This window comes from Idiotropiscis lumnitzeri, chromosome 9, assembly GCF_059441095.1.
Source record: "Idiotropiscis lumnitzeri isolate Australia: NSW breed Sydney's pygmy pipehorse chromosome 9, RoL_Ilum_1.0, whole genome shotgun sequence".
Lineage (NCBI taxonomy): Eukaryota > Metazoa > Chordata > Actinopteri > Syngnathiformes > Syngnathidae > Idiotropiscis > Idiotropiscis lumnitzeri.
Window position 1 is genome coordinate 8,427,465 of NC_142399.1, and position 23,385 is coordinate 8,450,849.

Below are 23,385 nucleotides of genomic sequence, written 5' to 3' on the forward strand. Positions count from 1 at the left end.
GGCTCTCGATCGATAAGGCCCCACTTTTATTCACTCCTAACACATCTTATTTAAGACACCTTTGAAGACACTTGGTGGTTGTTTTTAGAATACACACTAGATGGTTGGCATGAAGCCAGTGAGTAGAATGGCTGCTTATTTTGGCAGAGTTGCATTTCTATGACGGCAACGTTACCTGGATTGGTATGAAATTATATAAATATGTGACTTGGTAATTGATATGTAAATTATCAGTAAGAACGGCGTGTGTTTTTGTGCTGTGTGGTGGCTACTCAAATTAGCTGAATTGAAGGAAAGGCACATCATTTGATACATTTCTACGGCATGTTAATCCCACTTTTGTCATGTAAATTTCTCAAAGGTTTCCATGGAAAATTTGGAAATTGTCATCGTTTTTATGCATGATCAATGAAAGATTTTACATTTGACAAATACGCCACATATTAAAAACAATAAAATAAAACTAATACTAAAACTAAGAAAACCTAAACTATAATTTTAATAATTAAATAATTTTCAAAAACAAAATAAACAAAAACTAGCATACACACGAACCAAATTAAAACGAAACCAAAGTTGAATTCTTTTCTATTCTATTCGAAAACAAAATACAAAATAATTTAAAAAATCTTTATAACTCGGATTAGAATGTGGCGGCATCTATCACTAACCTAATCGAAACGTCATAGTTACAGTAAATATATTTTTGAAAACAATACTAGTCCATTAATACACGGTGACGCCTTGAGATAAAAGTTTAACGTATTTCCAAATTGTCTTTCAATATGAAAAGTCTTTAATGAGGAAAATATTATCCCACATTATTGGATTTTATGAAAACATATACGAATTATATCATTAGATTGAATGAAATGAAAACCACTCCAAGTCACAGAATCGCTGCAAGAACTTCAATTTTATTATAAAATGCAGCAAGTTGTCCCCAGTTGCCCTACTCATGTCGGAACAAGCGGAAAATAAACACCTGGAAATTCCAAATTGTCATACAAGAGTAATTTGCATATAAACACCCTGCTCTGGCTTTTTTTTTTTTGTGGTTACACCTGCAAGACAATGAGCTAACCTCTGAAAGGACCCAGAGATTTACGACAACCTTCTAGCTCCAGGAACACCTGCGCACCCGCTGAGATGAGGATGACAACCGCGGCCAAACACACTTACACACATATTTGTGCACAGCAAAGCACACTAAAGACACAAACGCTTCTTGCATCTCGGCCCCTTTTGTCAAATAACACACAACAAAGGTGACATCAAAACAGCGGGGTGACGGCTACCCTGACACCATCGCCGTTGCGCCATCGCATTTCTCGCGGCTCCACTGGTAGCAGCGTTGCCATGGCAGCAGCGGGAAACTGAAGATTTTTCCATCCCTTTTGGATTTTTTCGCTCCTCAAAGCCATGCTTGGTCTGTCTCGTTATTCCCGTCCCTGTCATCGCTCGGTCTTTTGCATATGCGGTGGAAATGCCTCCATCTCATTAGCAACGAGTCTTTCTCATGAATTGGTCAGAGGCTCATGTGTTTTATTTGTCAACAATTATTCGAAAGTGCGCATCTAACTCATTCTCTGTCGGCCGCATACTCATAGGGGAAACGTGTCAATAAATGCTGTCGCTAATTTGCCTTTTTTTTTTTATGTTGCTTGTCATTCCTGGAGTGTAACTATGGTCGGTTAAACATTGCCAACGCACTGGATGGCGCATTGCTAAGAGTATAATCAAAAGTTCCATTGCTAAGACGCATACGCGCTTCGAAACAATGGAGCTAATTTCTTTTTCCTGTTATGTTACGGATCAAATTGCCTCTCGGAAATGATAACTCAAAAAAGGGTTGAAACACATTCAGAAGGGCTTACTGTTTTCTTTTCTTTGAAATTCTATCTTTTGAATGTGGTTGACACATGTACGTCATTCTTGTTTGTTTCATTTCCAACCCGTTGTGGTGGCGTTTGGAGCCAAAAAGATGAGAATTGTGTTGATGTTGCAATATTTATGAGCCTGACTACAACATGAACGTCGAAGCATGGTGGGCATAAATAGCTGCCAATGGAATTGGTTCTCTTGTATTTATTGAGCATTTGACTGCTGACAGAAGCGGCAGGATGAATTCGGAAATATTTCAGATCATATTATCCGCTCATATTCCGACAAATACTTCCTTAGACGGCGCATGACATTGCAGGTGGACAAAGAGCCGAAGTATGCTGTGGAAGCAACCAAACACTTTTTGAAAGCAAGCAATTGGAATGTTAAGTCATGGCTAAGTCAACCAACAACCTGACCTGAATCCGATAGAGCATGCATTTCACTTTGCTGAAGACAACACAGAAGGAAAAATCCCACAAGCAAAACCAAGTAGAAAACATCAGCAGGGCAGAAATCAGCATCTGCCGTTGTCGATGCGTTTTAAAAAATGGGTCCCTTAAAAATCTAAATATTATAAGGCAACATTTATGACCTTAATTATAGATGATAATGCCTCTATATCATAGAAAAGGTTATGTACTTAAAAAATATGAATATAGGCACCATGACACCACTAGCGCCAGTGTTGCCGACTCAGCAACTTTTTTGCTATATTTAGCAACCACGAAGCGTCACTCCTTTTAAAAAGTGACGAGGAGCAATTCAAACAACTTTCACTTATTGAATCTATCCGTAAACCCTTTCAGCCATTGTTAAGTCTGCTCAAAGATTTATTTAGTGTGTTCTCTAAATTTCAGCTGCAGTCAAACTTTTTACCCTTCTTATAAAATAAGTGATAAACAAACAAAATAAAACACGACGGAGAGTGACAGGCGTACCAGTAGGATGCTTTACGACGTAAACACAAGCCGAGCGTCATAAACTCAAGGCCCTATTCTCTACGACTGCCGGGAGAAGATCCATGACACTGAGCAGGCGTCATCTGCACGCACTTGCATGTCAGCCCTCGCAAGATTGGTGAGAGCGACGATCCTTTGGTTTGGTCTCCACGGAAGGAAGGCTTCCTAAACAGCGGAGACGCTTTGCCGCTTTGTGAAAACGCCGCTCTTCATTCTTCGTGATGCCGCAGTTAGTTTTTTTATCACCTTGTATGTTTTTTAAAAAAAAATATATATGATTACGTTTAGCCATTTGAGCGAAGTGAAAATTCCTTAGGGTTTGTTTACGACTTCAGTTCTTTTAACAGATCTATGTCACGCTGAGTAAAAAAGACGCTCTCTCCCTGAGACCACTTTTGTGCTGTCTAGAGGAGATAAAAATCTGGATGTCACTGAATTTCTTGACTTTCAACAAAAAGAAGACAGACGAAAGACAGCCCTTCTACTTTCGACCCTGTTGACCTCGGCCCCCTGGCATCTTATCTAAAGCCAACAGTCTTGAGCTCGGGTTTTAAACTGGACAGTGATTTTAAATTAGATCGACAAATCAGTGCTGTGGTTTAATCCAGCTTCTTTCATTTTAGGCAGCTCGCCAAAGTGAACTCCCGTCTTTCTCAGTAGCACTTAGAAACAGTAATCTATGCCTTTATTACGTCTAGACTAAATTACTGTAATGGACTTGACTTTGGAGTCAGCCAGTACTCCCTCATGCGGCTCCACAATGCTGCTGCTCGCCTTTTAACTAGAGCTCGGAAGACGGATCACATCACCTCAATCTTGGCTTCTCTTCACTGGCTCCCAGTGCACTTTGGAGTTCGCTTTAAGATACTTCTATTCGTCTTTAAATCTTTAAATGGCCTCGCCACAGTGTACCTCTCCGAGCTCCTCCACCGTGACGCACCTGCCCGCTGCCTCAGGTCTGCGGACCAAATGCAGCTGGAGGTACAGAGGACTAAGCGCAGCCTCAGGGAGGGGGGGGGGGGAGACAACCTCTGTGGACTATGGAGAATAATTATATATTAATTAAAGAAGTGGTAACTCCTTTCATTGTACCCAGGGCTACACAATAACTTTTTTCTCCACTTGGAGCACATTGGTCACCAAGGTGAAATTTTAGGGGTTCCAATGGAAGATATCGAGGCGCAGACTGTAAACTGACTTATAAAGTAAATATTCATCCCACTCATTTTTACGATAAATGGAGTGAAGTGCGGCGCATCTGTTAGCCACAAAAACTGCTCCTTTTTCTGATGCTGTTTACTTAAACCTTTTTTTTTTTTAAATTAACAAATCCAGACAGAGTATTAAATATTCAGCAAACTGCACATCAGACAGATTCATCTAACCAGCTAACAGTTACGAGCGACCGGTGTTTTTGCATCCTTCAAATTCCCACCTAAGATGTACCGTTGCCACCAAGGTCAACATGACACAATAATACACGCAAAAATAATTAATTATGCTGCCATTGATTAAATTTGTCCAATAAAGCGCCAGTCTCCAGTGTTAGCAGCTAGCGTCGAGTGCACAGTGCGCACTTTATATTGATGCTAACAGCATGGCGTAAGTGTAATCCGTCAGTTTCGGACTGATGACCATGTTATCAAAAATGGCACCCTCAAGTTGATTCTTATTCTGTTTCATTGTTTTAGCACAAATGCAAATTTAATCAGAGAACCATGTTTTTAGCGCTGGCACATACAATTGATTTCTTTTTTCTAGGCATCTCAAAACTAAACAAAAATGTCTGAAAGATGGCGTGTAAACCAATGCTGCTGTATAGACTTTGTTCTCTTTTTGGGCCGGGAGAAATAGGTTAATATTCAGTATTCTATCTGCCGGAATAGTATTCAATAACCTTCACTTTTACAATAATCAAAAAAGAACTAAGGGTGAATCAGGTCCGAAAAAAAATGTAAGGTGAGGTACATGTAGTAATTTGTTCCTTTCTATGCATGGCAGAGACTCATTTTTGATGTCTGAATCAATCAAAATCAAAAGTTCTTCCTCAACAATATATTCAGTAATTTTATTAGCGGTGGGTGGCAAGAGTTACTTCGGCATGTTTACAGCGGCTTCTAACATTATCAAAAGCAAGCTAAGAAGAGATCAAATTTACACCAGCTATTTGGATATTCATGACTCCGGTGGCGCGTGTGACGATGTCGTGCCATAACGCCGCTTCGTGAACGTACAACTCTTCATCTTATAGGACGGATTGCGTCACGGCTTTAGCCACTGCCATCCGCGGTAAATGAATCCAGTTCTGCGCATTCATCTTACCGTTTGAGACCGAAGGCATCACCAGGCGGGACTCGAAATGTTAATTGATGGGATCATAGGAGAGACGCAATGTCAATTATACTTTAATAAAATGTAATTTTTTTTTTATATCTACATCCAGATATTAAACTGTTATATATTTGTATATATAGCCTTTTGGAAATGTTGCTCAAGTTTTTTTCAATCCATTAAAGTGGTATCAGTCAAGCAATCTAATTACCGATTAGAATATACAATATCAATTTATCACTGATAAAATACGGATTAATATCGATTCTTGGCAAATTTGATTATTTTTGCTAATTTTTGTCTCTATATGATAACGTGGATGAGTATGCATACTTTAATGCTTGTTAGATTTCAAACAAGAAGTCAAGTCACGCTCCATTGCCGTCATCAATCTTTTTGATCAATTTCCTGCATAATTATTCGTCACAAAGATAAAAGTGGCATGACTCATTTGCGAGTAAACCTGATACAAATCTAGTGATTAACGCCACTATGAAAGATTGTACACATATTTATTCAGCCACCTCGTTAAAAAAACGAGACGACACCAACCAGCGTCATTAACTGCGTTAATGTGGACTCTTGCCATTTTTCATGTTTTATTATACCGAACAGGAATGGGGCATTTGCTGTTCAGGACTGAAAGTAAAAAAACTTTAATTTGACATTTTTGATCAATATATAATCATATGCTTTTACTTTTGGACGGTAAATATATATATGGCTGAAAACTATATCGGACGCAAGTATGTCATATCGGTCGATATCGATATATATCGAATTGTTATTATGCTGGAGCTACGGTCGGCCGGTAAGTCGACATTTCGCCACCCGTTTTTTTTTTTTTTTCGTTTGTTTTGAGTCACGCTAGCTCAGCGGCGGGAGTTTGTGACGAGTTTGGCCGTGATAGGTCAAATCTGCTCCGTTATTTTCTTTTTTTTTTATCAATAATTTATCTATACCATTTTCATTTAATATCAATCACCTAACTATCGTGATACATATCGATATCGAATTATCGTCACAGCCCTAGGTAAAACGATGGATAATTTTGAACTGAAAATAGAATTTTGCTACATTTTTTACGGTGACAGAAAGATTTTTAAAAAGAAAATAAAATTGTAATGGCCAATGCCGTTCATTTAGAGCTGCTAGTACATTTGTTATTCTCTGTACACTACTTATTATAAATATAAATATGACCATTTGTGTTAATTGAACTTTCTTTTCAACCTGAGAGACACATTCACAATCTGCCTTTCACGTCCATCATGGACCAATCAGTGCCTCTGTTGTAAGACGCAGATAAAGGCTGCAAAATATTTATTCTTATTCTTTGCTCTCTGAAAAAAATGATGGCCAGTTCTGATAAAACTGCTGCTATGGCAACAGGCACGATCCACCGCCACAGCTGCCGTTCGTCACGGAACTCTCATAATTTTCCAAACCATCATTCAAATGGGAGGAATTTTAAGACTCCAGATAATCCCCTGTATCCCTCGCAAGGCTGCTTCTAATCCTTTACAATACATTCATGTGAGATCAAGTGATCAGTGCAAATGATCCCATACAAAGCTTGAGTAGAAATATGAAAAAAACTCAAACACGATTTTGTTTGTATTGTAATGTTTGTGTCAAATGAATCATTACACACAAACACACACACACACACTCACACACGAGTTTTAAAGCTATCTACGTCTTGCTGCGCATACATTTGTTGAGAGTGATTAATGTGGACTGCCTGTAGGCACAACGCTGACGGTGACTGATGGCGGAGTACAAACGCAACGATGTTCGTAATGTTCGGAGGTGAATAATAACTTTTTTTTTTCATTGTTGCTTTGTTTTTAAATGAAGCCCGGAAGCTAGTAGAGACAAAATGATAAATGGGTTTGAATTTCTTACATGTGATGAAAAATTGGTCTTTATGTATCTTTAAAGACAGGGTAATCACGGTTGTGACACGTCAAAAGCGATAAGAAGAGCGGCGAGTTTTCATCTGGCGGAAATTGATTCAATAGATTGGCTTTTCCTTTTCCCGGACATTCTTTTTTTCTACAGTGCTTATCATCGTTAAGGGCACAGGTGAGCTTAAAACCTCGACTGGCGACATGCAACCATTCACATTCCTACTCGCATACACATCACGTACACTGACAATTTCGAGGCTTCAATTTTCATGCAAACGACACGCAGAGACAACCCAATGGAGATTCAAACATGGATCTAGGGACTACGAGCATTGGTTTTATAATTTGAAGGGTTCACACTCGCCCTCAAAAACACAATTTGTTGTACATGTACACAAATGACATAAATGCGAATCTAATGATTACTTTTTACTTCTCCAAAATGAAGATATGTCATAGTCCAAAAAATGAAAAATATAATTCAATAACTTAAAAAGTACCTATTGAACCAGAAAGAGAGTAGGCTTCCGTCTTTTGGCCACTTCTTTTCCCCCCATAATTTTGGTCTTTTTAGTAAAATGTTTTACTTTAACCCGCATACCTTGCACTATCATGGCCAAAGGTAGAAGAACCCCCATTCATCCTCCCCCTTTTGGGACCATTTGCATGCTTTCTAGCTTGCTAGCTAGCTAGCTAACTGGTTTGCTCACAAGCTAGGTCTAGCTAGCTATCTAGCTAGCTGACTGGCTCACAAGCTATGTCTCGATATCTGCCACGCTGAGCTAGATCAACTTTGTCTCATTCATTTTTTTCGTAGTTGTTGTCCCACTCCAACGACAACTGCTTTGCGGATTCGGCTGTAGCACTCGATGGATGGCTCCTTAATCTGTGATTGAGCCAGGATGAACTAGAAATGCGTACATGTGTGAACATGATGCGCAGTAAGTCAAAATGATCTCGACCGTAAATATTGGCTAAAAATCTTGGAATGTTTAAAAAAAAATTTTTTTTTAAGAAAACATGGTGGCAGTGAGCAGCTTCTATCAGAATAAAGTAAATGGTATTGCATTTTAAGACTTGTTCTGATTCGAGTGTGAAAATACTGATTCGCTGATAGCTTGGTGATTCGTGGATAACTCGAATAATTACCCAAACATGTATGCTAATTTTGATCAGCATATCTTTGGTGTTTCATAATAAATGGGAGCACTTTGCCAGCCGACTTCTGTTATTTGGTTTTGTTGAACAGTTTAATGTTCAAATATACAAGGTTTAATTTGCTTTTATTTTATGGACCTGTTTTACAGTCAACATAAACTGGGAGTGACAACATAAACTACTTGAAGCAAGCCTGCTTCGTGTCTTCATTTGTTTTGATTTATTATTATTATTATCTTTAGTATTATTTTATTGATTTACGATTTTATTCTTTATTTCTTTTATTTATGCTATTCTTATTCTCTTCATCTTAACTCTCATTCACATCTACAGCCAATTTTACTCCGCATGATTTTGGAATGCGGGAGGGAGCCTGAATAACTGCAGAAAATGCCACATGACACGATTCAAACCCAGAACCTCCGAAATTCGATGCAGACATGCTAACCCACTCACATCCTGTGCTACCCTCGTTTGATTTTCCCACACAAGAAAAAGCTTTGGTCACATTTTAATGCCAAATTGTTTTCAGTGCAACCTCTCTTGCGTTAATAAGTCGATTTTCACATTTTAATAGAAAAGATTCACATCATCTCGTCATTGTCTTTGGATGCAATGATGCTCGTAGGTGGGAATTAAAATCAAACCAACGATCCAATAAAAGCGCTTTATTGGGAAAATGCAAAACCCCCCGCCTCCTTGCCCCGCCGCACTCAGACACACCAAAATGTAATTTTCATTTGCACTTCAATGAACCAAATGAATTCCTTCATACATTCCTGTATTAAAACAGCGGGCCTGCGTCCCCTCATTCGATACCCTCAGTGACCCATCGATTGGGACCTCAAAGGCGCTAAAAGGAAAGACACTTCGTCCCCCCACGGGAACTAGAAGCCGCATAGGGGTGGGTACCTGTTGCCATAGCAGCAGCAGCATAGAAGGAGGAGTAGCATCAGGTTGGCTGCGCTTTGAAAGGGGTCGGCAAAGAGATCACATCAAGTGGATGCCATCACACCTCCACTAGAACCTCTTTGGCCTCGGGAAACCCCTCGTCTCACCCAACCGGCCCTCATGCGTTCATTCATTTTTGATGGAGGACAAACATTGATTTCCAGTTTGAGTTGTGTTCTTCTGTGGTGAGAAGGCAAAGAAATGGCGTCTTGGAGTTCATTACAAAAGGCGCTGCCAGGATGGCCGAGCGGTCTAAGGCGCCGCGTTTCGGTCCCAGTCTCCCCAGGAGGCCTGGGTTCGAATCTCGAATTTCCCCATTGTGGGACTAATAAAGGGAATCTTATCTTATTCACCCACTGATCTAATTATTACGTCAGAAAAGCAGTGTTTCAGAAAACTGCTTCATATCTGTGTTGCATGGCCGCACAGATGAAAGAAAAAAGAAATCTTGCCGTACTTCCGGTGTATTATTATTCGAGGCCAAAAATATTTGATTTTGAAAAGTGACCGACTTCTCCCCGTTACATTGGACTCTTGACAAATGTCAAGATGCTAATTGTCTCGGTCCCATTACGCTAATATTCAACCCACAAGCTAGCAAAATGAGGACGACCACATACGAAGGCCTGCACAATATGCGGCGAGCGTTACCTTGGCAGTCCGCAAAATGTAGGGACTTGCATGAACCGGTATGCGGCGGGAAAAAGGTTGGAGTATAAGCCCCGTTTCTGAGAACTATTTCATATTTGTGTTGCATGAAGAAAACTGAACGACTATATCAACCCATAATCCATTCCACGACAGCCCACAAATGCAAAACAATCAAGTTCCCATAATAAGGTCAGCTAAAACAGAAGAGTTAATTGCTTCCAGCGACATTGAAGGGGTTACATGCTTCTCTATTCTTAAAATATGAAAAACAATTATGAACTCCACTTACACTGCGGCTACTTAATTGAATTGATTTAGTTTGCACCCAAAAAAAAAAATGTTATCTAACAGGCAAGAAGCTACACAGTCTCAACAATATTCAAAATGTGTGGTCATCGACTTATGTATCCCACCGGGCATCCTCGGGTTATTTATGATGTTGTATATGAAGCATAAAGTTGCTCAACCGAGAGTCCAATAATGGCACAGAAGAGGCAATAAAAGACTATAAATGGCTTTGTATATACACGACAGCACATTTAGACGACCTTATACAATCACGTCGTAACAGTCTTACACATGACCAAAGCGAAAGATAAACATATTATCTATTTGGTTTACAGAGTCCAAATATTTGCACAAGAGGGTTAAGGCAGGGTTTGATTAATAATGATGATCTAAGTGGAAAGAAATCCCTCGTTTTGGCGCAATCAAATCCCGCAGGATCCAATTATGAAGTGATTCCCACACACTCGCTCGACGTTGATTTATTAAGGTATCGAGGAATTATGCCGTCATTCCCGAGCGGCGCAGCAATTACACACTTGTGACCGTGTCGTCATCCGGTCGCTTCTGGGTGTGCGCTCGAAGCCGGCGGACCTTATATCACCTTTGGTGGATTTATTATACCGAGTCCAGGAACGCATTTCCAGCCATTTCCCTGTTTCCTGCCGGCCATAAACACGTATTCCTCATCCTGACACACTCTTATAACACACTTGTTCTCAGCCATCTGTTCTCACTCCACACTCCCTTTTGCTAAATATTCAAATGGCTCGTCTTCTTGCTGTCATACATGCTGTGGCGCTGGAACTGAGAGGGAGCAGAAAGTTCCAAAGCGGGGTCTTGCACAAAAAAAGTGGAAAACTTGTGGATCAGAGACGTATCATCATGGCATAAAAAAAAAAGATTCCAGACATCCCTTTTGGAAAGTGTTTGTCCTCTTGAGGGTCGTGGGTGAGCTGGAGCCTATCCCAGCTGACTTTGGGTACACGCTCGACTGGTTGACAACTAATCGCAGAGGTAATAAAGAAACATTCACACTTACAATTTAAAGCAACGACTGTGAAAGTATGGCACGAGTACTATTAGTGGTACGCGAAAGAAACTCAGAATTAAACAATTAAAATTTAGCGTGTTAGCTCTTTGAGCGCCGTTGGGGAATCCTAACTTGCAGCGGTCAGCGAATAAATTTGTCGTCAACTACGAAAAGTATTGGCCAACTCTGGTTTGACCGTTAAGATGAGAAAGTACATAAAAATAAAAATGAAAAAAAAACATTAACTCGAGCCAGAAGATGGCACCAGTGAGTCTCTTTTGAATGAGACTACCTTCTCTCAATAGAACGCACAAACCCATGAACATGCCGGACCTCTGTGAATTCAATCATTACAATCAGCTTGTGATTGATCCAAGTGTTTGTTACTTTCAGTTACTACAAAGATTGTCACGAAAGAGAGAAAACATTAAAAAAAATGTACCTATAAATATACACACCTACTCACACATGCACACACGCTACTAAATACTACTACCACTAAATAGCATGCAAATAGATAGTAAAGTTTGTCAAATGTAAAATTGAAACTTGCAATTTTTTTTCTTTAAATGAAACAAGGGGCCACTCAGGGCGTAGGCCACATGTAGCCTATCGGCCAGCTTTTGCATATTCCTGCACTAGACGATCAGTAACTCGTGTAATCAATACACTGGAGTAGTCCTTTTCGAGTAGTACTCTTTTATTGTTGACTCCTTTCCATTTGTCTGACTCCCTGTTGCTTTCATCTCTCTGTCCAGGGGCTCAGCACAGTCAGCCCCTAATTTGCCATTCAAACAACTCAGTGGGAGTGAGTGACACATGCAAATTTTATCATTGGCCGACAGGGAGGATGGAAGTGAGCCTGATTAACTCCCTTCCTTGCAACAAGGCATCGCACATATGCATGACATAGCGCTTTACCACCTAATAAGGCACGCAAAGCACTTCACACTGACTTCGCATCAACCTGCTGATGACACATTATCATTGGCTGAATTTACACTGCAGGTGCGATTTATGCCTGTGAGAATTGGATTATGATCTGTTTGTACGTGTTGCCACTCTGTGTATGTTTAAGTAACATTGACTTGAAGCTTTAACATCCATGCTAATGTATACTAGCCTGTCTATGGCGTTTCACATTAGATGTTAGCCCTAAGATAGCGTTCGTAAAAATGCATGTGGTTTCGGATGAACATTTTGGTGTTTAAATATACAACTAATTAATTATCTTTGATTTTGTGTCTTACTTTAGCAGTAAAACGCAATTTGGAAGTTACAAATAGCTTCAAGACTCTGGTTTGTAGAAACAGGTAGTAAGACATACGTTAAAAAGTGTGTTGCGTGTAAGTGGAAGTTTGTTCTAATAGATTTGGTTGTGTTTCAAGCATATAAGAAAGATAACATGGAAGAAAAAAATGCATACGGTCTCTCGGCTATCACAAGTTTTCACCTATGTTGGTCTGGAACTAATTTTCAGACGTGTGCATTTAAGCTGAACTCACCAAGGCGTACTTCCAATTCCTGCAGCCGTGCCTTTATCTCAGATTTTTTTACCCATCTGGAAGACGCCCGATTCTGATACGAGGATAACCATTCCATGTGGGTTTTTTGGAGGGGAGCTTTTTACGCTGCTATGACTTATATTGCAACTGTGCCGATGGGGAGAAAATCGTGATTTGTGTCACTAGAACCATGCAGTGTAAATCTGGCTTTAATCTATTAAAGGCATCTGTAGTGCTCCAGTATTTTCAAAGCACCTGTTTTATAACAGATTCGAGTGGATTTCTTGAGACTATTGTCTGCCTCACCATGTTTTCCATGTTATCTGTCCCACCGCAAGGACATATTGTACTCTCGACAGCACTGTGGATGTTTTGTTTCCCCAGCCAGGTGTCTACGGAGACTCACTTTTGACAGTGGCGGTCCTGGTGCAGTTGTAGAGAATAGCCAGCTCCCCAAACACCTTCCCGGGCCCCATGGTACACAGCTTCAGGCTCTCCTTCGTCACCTCCACCTTCCCATCTGCAAAACATGAAAAGAAGAGGATGTGAAGCACACTGCTGTTTTGAATTGCGCATTTAAAACCAGGTGAGCTGTGCTCACAGAATGAGTGGCAAAGTTGGACTGATGGAAATGTGTGTGTGTGTGTCTGGGCGTGTGTGTGTAGGCGCGTGTGTGTGTGTGTGAACGATCGCCGTGTGAGGGTTTGTACTTCATTTTTGAGGGCATCCAGCCAGAAGCCTCTTGGCTCACTGAGCTAGAAAAAGAAGATTATTTTGTGGTGTGGGACTTCCAGTGTGGGCTGCCGCTAAGCTACTACCGAGTCAAAAAGCTGGCAGCAATACCAACGAGGCAGACACCGACCTGCGCCATACTGGTTGACTGACACTGTCACAGAAGTAATCATTTAGAAGTATATTATACTTGTTGCATACTGAAATGTTTGTAATAAACCCACAGTGACAGACTTGCAGTGGCGCCTTGATACTGCATATTCGGTCCTTAAAGCATTAGCATTAAGCTAGCAGCTTTCCAGGCAAATTTACGAGCTTGTTCTAAGCACACGGTGTGTAATTCGCTTTGTTTTATGTTTAGTTTGACAGTAAACTTTAACAAGGCGTGGCATTAAACAGTATGAAGCCTCTTTAGAGGAAGATTTGTTCACTATACTCAACTGCAGCTTGTCGGGAAGTGAGCGAAGTTGAGCAGATCTCACATTTTTGTCCGAACAACGCCTCGCATCTTGGAAAAACTTTTTACCTTTTTGTATTAGATTTCATAAGTGATATCATGGTTAAAACTTCTGAGAATCTTTGTGTGAAACCGAGCCGCTGTGTTTGCAGTAGAGACTAAAATTCAATGCATATTTAATGAACGCTGACAGAGAATAAAATTCAAGGACGTAATATGTTCATGTGTCAGAAACGTGTTAAAGTATGTGCGTTGTGTCACCATTTTATTGGATTTGGATAATAATAAAATGTCAAAACGCAATATCACTGTTTTTGCATACCGGATGATGCTAAACAAATAGGTTGAAACAAACCAAAAAAAACAACCACAACCAGGTTGCCGATGCCAAAATCTAAATGATGAACGTCGTCATTTATGTTTTAAACTATTAATAAAGGTTATGCCAAAAAGGCTTTGGGGCTGTCAATTACTTTTTGCACGGCTTATAAATGCGTCTTCTGCCTTACGACGGGATCTCCGTGTTTCTCATCAGCCGTCAGCTGCAAGCTTTTTTTTTCTTTTTTCAGCCAATATTCCACCCTTGATAATAGTATGAGAGTCAGGACAATGCCTGTGAAGGAAAAGGAATGCTCCAATGCCAGGACAGGAGTGCCAAGTTTCACACTCACCACTCACTTCTACGCCCCCGTTGACAGCAATTGTCTGTGTCCGACAAGAATTGTTATTTGTCACATTATCTGCTTGCTGAATGCTGTGGCGTGAAAGCACACACAGTTGCATCAACGTCCTGCCTTTCTTCGCCGGCTTTCGTATAAAAGGCTAAGGCGGCATTGATATGGAAGGAGTTCCTGTGTTATTTCTATTTATTCAACCTTCAATGTTCGAGGAAACATGTTTCTATGTCAGAGAACACAGCTGACATATTTGAACTAGTTCTGCGTCCCGGGTCCAATTCTTTCACTTGTTTTTTTAACTTTGTTGTTAGTCCGGGAAAGATGATTGGAGTCTAAGATCATAGCGGTTTATATTTTGTAACTTAACTCCAATTACCGTCTTTTGCGACTTGAGCTTAATGAGTAAGTAAATGTAAGAAGCCTCAATAACATATTACCACTTACTTGAGCAATTACCATAAGTTAACGCTGAGTATTCTTCTTGAAGATTCTCATCTCTTGACAGTCATTGGCGAGCAAGTGCTTATTAAAGTAATATACTCCAATTACCAGAGCGCCTCGACACTAAAAACACTTGATCCAACACAATTCTCCTCTGCCCTTTAGACAGGACTTAAAGAGGATGCACGCTTTCGTGGAAACACGGCGTACCGGCGGGACTTTAAATGACTGCAATGATTCACCGAGCGCAAACTCGAAGAAAACATTTGTAGGCAAGCTCTGCGGGAAAGAGTTTTGATTGCTTGCCGAGGGGGGGGGCAGTTTCCATGTCTTTGTGCGCATCATTCCACGGCGCAGTTACACAAGAGAGACAGTCGTCACCTCTTTGAATGTCTAACTATATTTTGGTCCTGCACCCTGCTGTTTTGATTGTGCTCATTTGTCCTCTATTTTGTGTCCAAGGCATACAGGGGAAAATAAAAAAAAAATCTCTTCATGTCGCTACAGGTTTGTACACTCTAAAAACAGCCGTCGGTGCTGTTCTTATAAATCTTTAATGAGAGTGACTATTCACTGAATGGCGTTTTAATATAAAATCATCAACACAGCAGGCAATACGATTCGTCTTAATTACAGCTGTGTCGAGCCAAATGCAAGACGACAATATGAATTTTTTTGTTTATGGTGACCAGTGATGCAGGTAGCGTCTTACCCAATAATGACCGCTGCTTTGATTAAGGAATAATATTAAGTGGGACTATATCTAATATAGTCGTCTGATTAAAATTCAACAACTTTAATGTGTTACATTGTGACAAAGCAGAATTGCCAAATACTTCAGCAGCAGAGGATCTTTCTCGTCGGAAGGCAAAACCAGACAACTGCTACTCTGCAGTAGACGTGAGCAACAGATCACATAATAGACATTTGCATCAAACTTTAAATACAGTCCCTGTGTTGAGTTTGTGTCAGCTAAATACAAAAATATAAAAATTGGTTGCACGCTCCGTGCTGTCAACAAAGTGTTATCTAGCTTCGTGTCAAAAAAAAGAAAACAAATTTTACATTTGAAGAAATGTTTTGCTTTCAAAGCTTTCAAAGGCCGTGCAGCTGCGACTAGAGCAGGAGGCCGCTGAATTTTTTTTTTTAAACAACAATGTACAATATTAGCAGTTAAATATGTCACATTACAAATTGACTGCCTTTATTTTAGGTTATCTACATAAAATAAAATGTATTTATGATGAGTCTTTTTTAAAATAAAAAGTAGACCATTTATGTTGAGTGAAGTATTTTTATATAAAAACAATTTGACTTTTTCCAAAAAAAACTTTCTCCTTAAACTTTACTGTTAAAAATGCACTTCCAAAAAAATACTTTCATTTCTATAGTAATGTTGTCAGTGTCTGCCGAAAGTAACTAATAAAGTATCATAAAGTACAACTGTAGTAATCACTACAGTAACTTACTTTTAAAATCAAGTCATCATTAAAGTAAGTAGGTTACAATATTGATAGCGACACATTTGCCTCACACTCACGTCCACAATTATGGAAATGATGGCTCGCAATCTGCCTCGGGCGCCCTCTCGACACGTTTTAACAAAGTATTATAAAGATGACTTCACACACCGTTTCTTTCACGACATACTGAAAGCATTCATGCGCTCCCCCCTGAGCAAGTGGCTGACGTTATTTCACAGAAAAGAATATAAAGAAAAGCCATTGTGAGGTTTAATTTTTAGAGGTCAGCCTTTGAGAATCGATTAAGTTTTAAGCATGTGATGGAGTCAGCTGTTGATGCCCAAAGGGATGCGGAAGTGTTTGGTCATGTGATGAATAGAAATTGGAAAATTTGTTTTCACGCTTCAATTTAATGAAAATGGGGCAGGGAACTAAAACAAATGCTCTGTGAGAGCATGAAAATGCCAAGTTGTTTATTTGATGACCTGTGCTACACACCCAATATGTTGGCTCATTTTGGACAAAACACAAATTGGTTCCGCTTGTATACTAAACTGTGAAACAAATGACTTATTGACCTATGATTCCAGGTCTGTAACGACTTGACATGTTTTGAATGTGCGTCATGGTGGCGTGGCATCGGCTAATGTGCTCCACGAAACCTTTGAACCAAAAAAATGGATTTTTGACGTCTTTAGTCGTCAATGGTAGTAAATGAGTCAAGATCAATCAAAATTGCGGTTGAGAATAAAATGACCTGGAAAAATAAAAAACAGTCACAAGTATATCATTAAAAAGTCTGCTTTGGGTCATTCAGAGCTACATACCAAATTTCATCCAAATCCAGATTCCTAAATGTTTTACGTAGTCTAAACGGTTAAACTGTAAAACAACTGGGAATGGATCTGGATCGAGAATTTGGATGACTGACCCAGATTAGGATCAAAATGTAATCATTGTATCCATTGGTCATATGGAAACTTGAACACAAATTAAAATTCACGCTAATCAATTTTCAATCTACATGAAGGGATCAAGAATGTGGCATCCATCATTCCAAACCTTTTGAGTTATAGTATGAACGGAGCTAAAATCTACTCCAGAATAAGGATAATGATCCAGCTCAGGACGGAAAGTTAATCAATTTGTCCATAGATCATAGAAACGCTACACATCAAAGATAATCCAAATCTGTTATTAACATTTTACACCTATCAAGGAATCAGATGTGGATCTGGATTTGGATACTGATTCAGATCAGGAATGAAAGTTGATTTTTCCATAAGCCATTTTTTAGATGTTTGTGTTAAGCGATCTCAGATATCAAGCCAGAATTTGGAAGAATCTAATTTTGTCCATTTGTCCATCTGGCATTCTAAAGCGACACTACACCTCTACGTTCAATGAGAGATTTTGACTCTGGATTACAAAAAGGCATCCAAGAGAGATCTTCATTCATCCAGCAAATCCATATATCACAAAAAGAGATTCAAGATTGGGATCCAGAATCTGGATCGTGATCCAGATGGAAGAATGAGATCACAATTTTTTTTCCATGTAGATTAATATGCATCAAATAACATCCACACACAACTCCATATTTTTCAGTGATGTCGTTGTTACAAAAAAGGAATCGAAATCAGGATTTTGAAAACTGTCCATCAAAACATTTTGAGTTTTTCCATACACAAACCTTCTCATAAAACAGCAGAGGGTAAACAAATCCAAACGTTTCAATTCTTCGTCATCCATCAGGGCTTGGTCTGTCAAGTGAAATGATGGATAGTGTGAGAACATGGCTGAGTTTGTCTCTGAGGAAAAATGATTGATATCCTTCACAAGATCTGGGAGTTTAAGCATCAAGATTAGTTTAATGGGGCTCTAAATGAAATGTCCACAGGGATACAACAAACATGAGCTGAGCCTGCCGCTGTGCGAGTCACGGCTTTTCAGCCTCTTGGCTTTCCTGCCCTGCATGTGAACGTGCTCGCTTAGCGGCACTGATTCGCTCGACTGCGGGGCAGGACAAGGTCAAGGCGAGGATGTTAACGCAGTCTTGCTCGATTTAACGACTCCTTTAAAACGCCGTTGTTTTCAACGAGCATTGATCTGATGCATTCCAACCGATTTGTCGGCATTCTTGCCGATTTAATAACGTAGACGCTACCGCTCGGGTTTTGTGTGGAAATTGTCAACTGATTGACTCGGGCGAGCCCAGTCGATGCTTTAGTGGAGTGAAAGTAAAACTAAAAACGCTTTGTCGCTACTTTGAAAAGATCATCATCACGGCTTTGAACACTACCGGAAAGAAATGGCATTATTGTACCTTTTGTGGTACAAAGGTGCGGCTTTCGTAGCCTTGACACTTTGCTTTTAAAGAGGATATTCCAGTTTTTCATGATTTAAAACAATTTCTTGTCTTTTCTTTTTAAGCGGCTGATTCAGTTTCAAGCAAGTTAGCAACTGGACACTGCATCCTATATACCGGAGGGCCCACGGCTAAACTGACCTAGATGGACTTCGATGGAAAAGGTCGTCAGTGTGGGGACACCTAACGGTACAAGTCGCTTTCGAAAACTGAGATCATGCTATTAAAAAGGCACAAGCAGTCAACCCAGCACATTGAGTTGAGGATTGAACCCAGCACGTTGGGTCAACATTGTTGGGTCTTACCAAAGAACACAAATGGTTGTTAATGTTTGTCAGACTGGGATTTGAACCCCAATCGCCGTTTTCAGTGTCAGCTGTGTTAAATTTAAATCTTCAACCCAATCCGTTGTGTCAAAATAATGAACCCAACCTTGAATAAAGATAACCCAATCTGTTCAAAAATGAGTTTGAAAACAATCCAGCATTATTTTAGTGTGAAATTGTCTTCCACCCGTTTGACACTGAGCCCCCAAGCAATCTTTGACTTTTGTTTTCTCCCAACTTGCGCTGTCCATGCCCAAACGGCAAATTCTACCTTATAATGACAGGCGGAGAAATTCTCGTCCCATCTTTACGTCGCTGACAATTCACTGGGAAAGTCGTTTAAAAAAAAAAAAAAAGACTTCTATTGTAGCACTTTTCATGTCAGTGTCAGGTAAACATTTGACGAGGGTGTTCAACAGACATGAAGAGGAAACATTTGTCACTGTTTGCTTTGACAGGAATGGATCCCCGGCCTTGTCGGTTAATTGTCGACCTTTTGAAAAGGACGAGGCGAGGGTGTAATAACAACACGGAGGATATGCGAGGATAAATGCTAGAGTAAGTTCTCGTCATGCAAAAAAATATTAATTTCCTGTGTAGAAGCATTTCATTAATTATTGAAGTCAGAGGCGGATGGCTGTTTTGGACAAAGCTGGAATGCTTGCAGTGAACGGCCGCATTGAATTTGATGAATGCTGCTCTTCTGAAAAGAACAAGTTCATTAAATGCAGGCAGGTTTGGCTCTTATTTCTATTTTTTTGAGCATCTCATAAGGCCTGCTTTATGACAGAGTTGAGTGCAGAAGCTTCCAGCTCACCTCTCGTCGAAAAGAGTTATTCAAATCCGATGCAAATAGCACCACAGGCAAATAAACATCTCCGTTGGCCAGCAGATCTGAGGGCCGAGCAACCCCACAGCTGTGGACGTGTGGCCGAAAGTCAAATACGGAGTGGCATGGCGGAATGCAGAGCCGTGGAATTAAGAATGCAGAAAATTCTGCATATATAATGAATGTCATTACATGTTTTTTTTGTTGTTGTTTGTTTTTTTCCCTCATGCTGGAAATGTCTCAGCTTGCCATCTTTCGACCCCACCTTGAGGATGTGGGCTTTTGTCTTCGGCGGATCATTTGAATGCACGCTATGTAGCGCGCCACTTAACGGGACATCAGGGCGCACCTCGGGAACTATCCCCCCCCCATTCCTCCACAACACCAGTATTTCTGTCTCGAGATCACATGGGATTCTGGAGGCCTTCCAGAGAGCCGCTGTCTTTTGGGTTGACTATCTCTCACTGGTGCTATAAATATCTCACAGTATAAGCAACATGAGTGACTGCTTGCTCCTTTTGAGCTGGATCATTTGGATGGTACTTAAGGAAATGAAGCCAGGTGATGATGGGTTTTTGACGATATATGAGATTTATTACTATACTGTATGTGCGTGTGTGTATAAGAGAGAGAGAGAGAGAGAGAGAGAGAGAGAGAGAGAGAGAGAGAGAGAGAGAGGGAGAGAGAGACAGAGAGAGAAAAAGAGAGAGAGACAGAAAACAGTTTTTGGTAAGTGCAGTGCGAAACGATTCAACCCCAGTTCAATTTGAAGGTGGATTGCTGTGATACAGTAGGATTCAGTTGGACCTTTCTGAGTCATGAACAAGTCTCTCTCTCTCTCTCTCTCTCTCTCTCTCTGAGAAAGAAAGACTGTTCAAATATACAGCATTATAACATTTTTGCTGAATATATTTTGTTATATGTGATTGGCTGGCAACCAGTTGAGGCTGTTCAGATAACGGAAGGATGTTTCATTATCATTAATCACAATTATGCATCAGTATTATTTAGTTTTTTCCATCAATAAGTTTGATATATTTAAAAGTGATGTAAAAGATGGATGATGAATGCATAGACAATTGGCTGTGAGAACCCACCATGTACGACTGTCTCATAGTACATTTTACAAACCCTCATTTGTACCCCACTTGAGCTCCTATCAAGTTCCCTAAAGGGTTAAACAGTAAAATAATCTGTGAGAAAACACATTAAATTCATTCAGAGTCATTCACACTGAGGCCGTAACATTGAAAGGTCAGAAATGTGTTTCCCCTGGCCCTGCTGTTTTGTTATGGGGGGGATCGTGAACATCAAGAAACAGGATGCTAGGGAATTAAAATCCCACTGAGGATAGCGGAGTGTCCATGCTGACACGTCATCCTGCCGGACCTTCGGTCGCCACCCGCATTAGCCAATCGTATCCCTATCGAGTGGAGTCACAAAGGAAGTGATAGCATATCATGTTGAACATTGATTTTGTCCTGGTGATGAATGCCATTGCCCTTAGCTTACTAAACGTGGGTGGCACAATGCACCTCAAGTTTGTGACCTCACAGAAACCCCTTAAATCGCCTTCTTTGTGACAGTTTGACGGGTTTGCTGAAATGGGCCAAAAGGCAAGCATTGCAATCTCTTTTGGTCAGACACGGGATCTATTCAGCCGAGACTGAAAAGGCTTCAGAGAAATCACCATCTGCTGTCTTTGATAGATGAAAGATGATAGAAATTGCTGTTTATTCACACGTATGAAAGTAAACGCTTCTTAAAGAAAAAAAAAAATGGCTTTTCATTTTAGAGCAGAAAATCACAGGATTGATTTGGGTTTCACCATTATGATGACATCGTAAAAAAAAATACCAAAAAATGGCATGTGGAAAAATAACGCAGTCAGAAAGTAATAAAAAGTTAGTTTTATTTGCTTGAGAGCTTGCCAACAATAAATTGCCTTTTAGACGATTTAATAAATGCTACGAAAAATAAACAATTGATCGTTAAGAATTTGGCCGACTGAGCCGGGTCGTGTTGCAATTGAGGCAAAATGGATTGAGAGCAACATCCACGCAGACCTACAGGCATGGCAACAGGAATTCAAAACATTCCAAATTTTTATATAAAAAAAAATTAAATAAAACAAACGACTTTCACAAGGAAGAAAAAAAATCCTGAATGCAAGTACAAAATACAAACAACAGTAAAAGCAGCACAGACACCGACCCTAACACAACTAGTCAACTGACAAAAGATGACCCATGGTTGCCATGGCAACAAGACGCTGCTACAGATTGCTGCTTTAAGAAACGGCAAACAGCCCCGAGAATCAACACCATAAAGATGCACTAGATCCTTCTAAAACCAAATAAATAAATACGAAGATATTTATAGCAGCATCGGCTCAAGCTAAATTAGATTCTTACGGAAGAGCCGGTGAGTCAAAAGTTTTCAGGCTAATTTATGACACTAACCACAATTTTAGTATGTGTAATGCCTTTCTGATCAAAGAAATGCTCCTGGAATTACGGGTGGGTACAAACCAAAGCCTAAAAAGAGCGCAAACACAAAACAAAAAAAAGAGCAAGGGAATTATGAGATATTAATGAGCTGAGAGGAAGCGGGTGCTGGAAATGACAAGAATACTGCCAGTTGTTGTTTCGCACTTGATGTAGGCGGAGGGAATAAAAGCTGGAGGAGGAAGCAGAGTTGCAAAAGCAGAGCTAGAAGGGGAAGACGGTATATGATGGAGAATACAATCAAAAGTCGGATCGCTTGTATCCGGAAGGAACCACTGCAATATGCAAAAGTTTGAGGACATCATTACGTTGATTTTAGAGGCGCTGTCATGATGAAGGCATGACCGAAATTAGTACTGAACCACTGAATTGTTGGACAAGTGCAAAAGCAAAACGACAGTTAATCAAAAATCACAGAAATAAATAACCCAAAAAAAAGCTGATTACAAAAAAAGAAATAAAACGGCCAATCAAAAAATCAAAAATCAAAAAATTGATCCAGCACATCAAAAAAAATAATGTTTTTTTTTGTTTTTTTTTTAGTTATTTGTCTTTTTTAATTTGCTGTTGTGCTTAGTTATTTGTTGTCTTTTGCACTTCTGGCCCACTGTACTTCTTTGAAAATAAAAACTATCAAGAAACATCAACTTTTCTTTCTTTTTAAGTTGTATGTAATTTAGTTTTACATCAGCACCAAATGAACAAAAAAACTTTTTCTTATCAAAATACTGTTCCCTATCTTGTAATGCGAGCAAAAGCGCTTTGCTATGCTGTGCTAGCAGTTGACTGCGGCATCACAAGTGGCATTGCGATCGTCCAAAATTAATTTCATTACTAATTCACTCATTAACTCGTTTTCTTGTCAAAGCAAACTTTTGAAGCAGAGAGGAGCCATAAAAGTAGATGGTGTTG

The 23,385-nt window shown here is 39.8% G+C and overlaps 1 protein-coding gene across 2 annotated transcripts in view; it reads right to left on the reverse strand.

The window, feature by feature from the left end:
- The window catches only part of LOC148330113 (cGMP-dependent protein kinase 1), a 91,506-nt gene that overhangs the window by 36,559 nt on the left and 31,562 nt on the right, over nucleotides 1-23,385 (reverse strand). For both annotated transcript variants that reach the window (XM_088304898.1, XM_088304897.1), the window contains exon 3: nucleotides 13,080-13,193. In XM_088304898.1, the coding sequence (XP_088161024.1) occupies nucleotides 13,080-13,193 (114 nt within the window). The remainder of the gene's footprint in view (nucleotides 1-13,079; nucleotides 13,194-23,385) is intronic.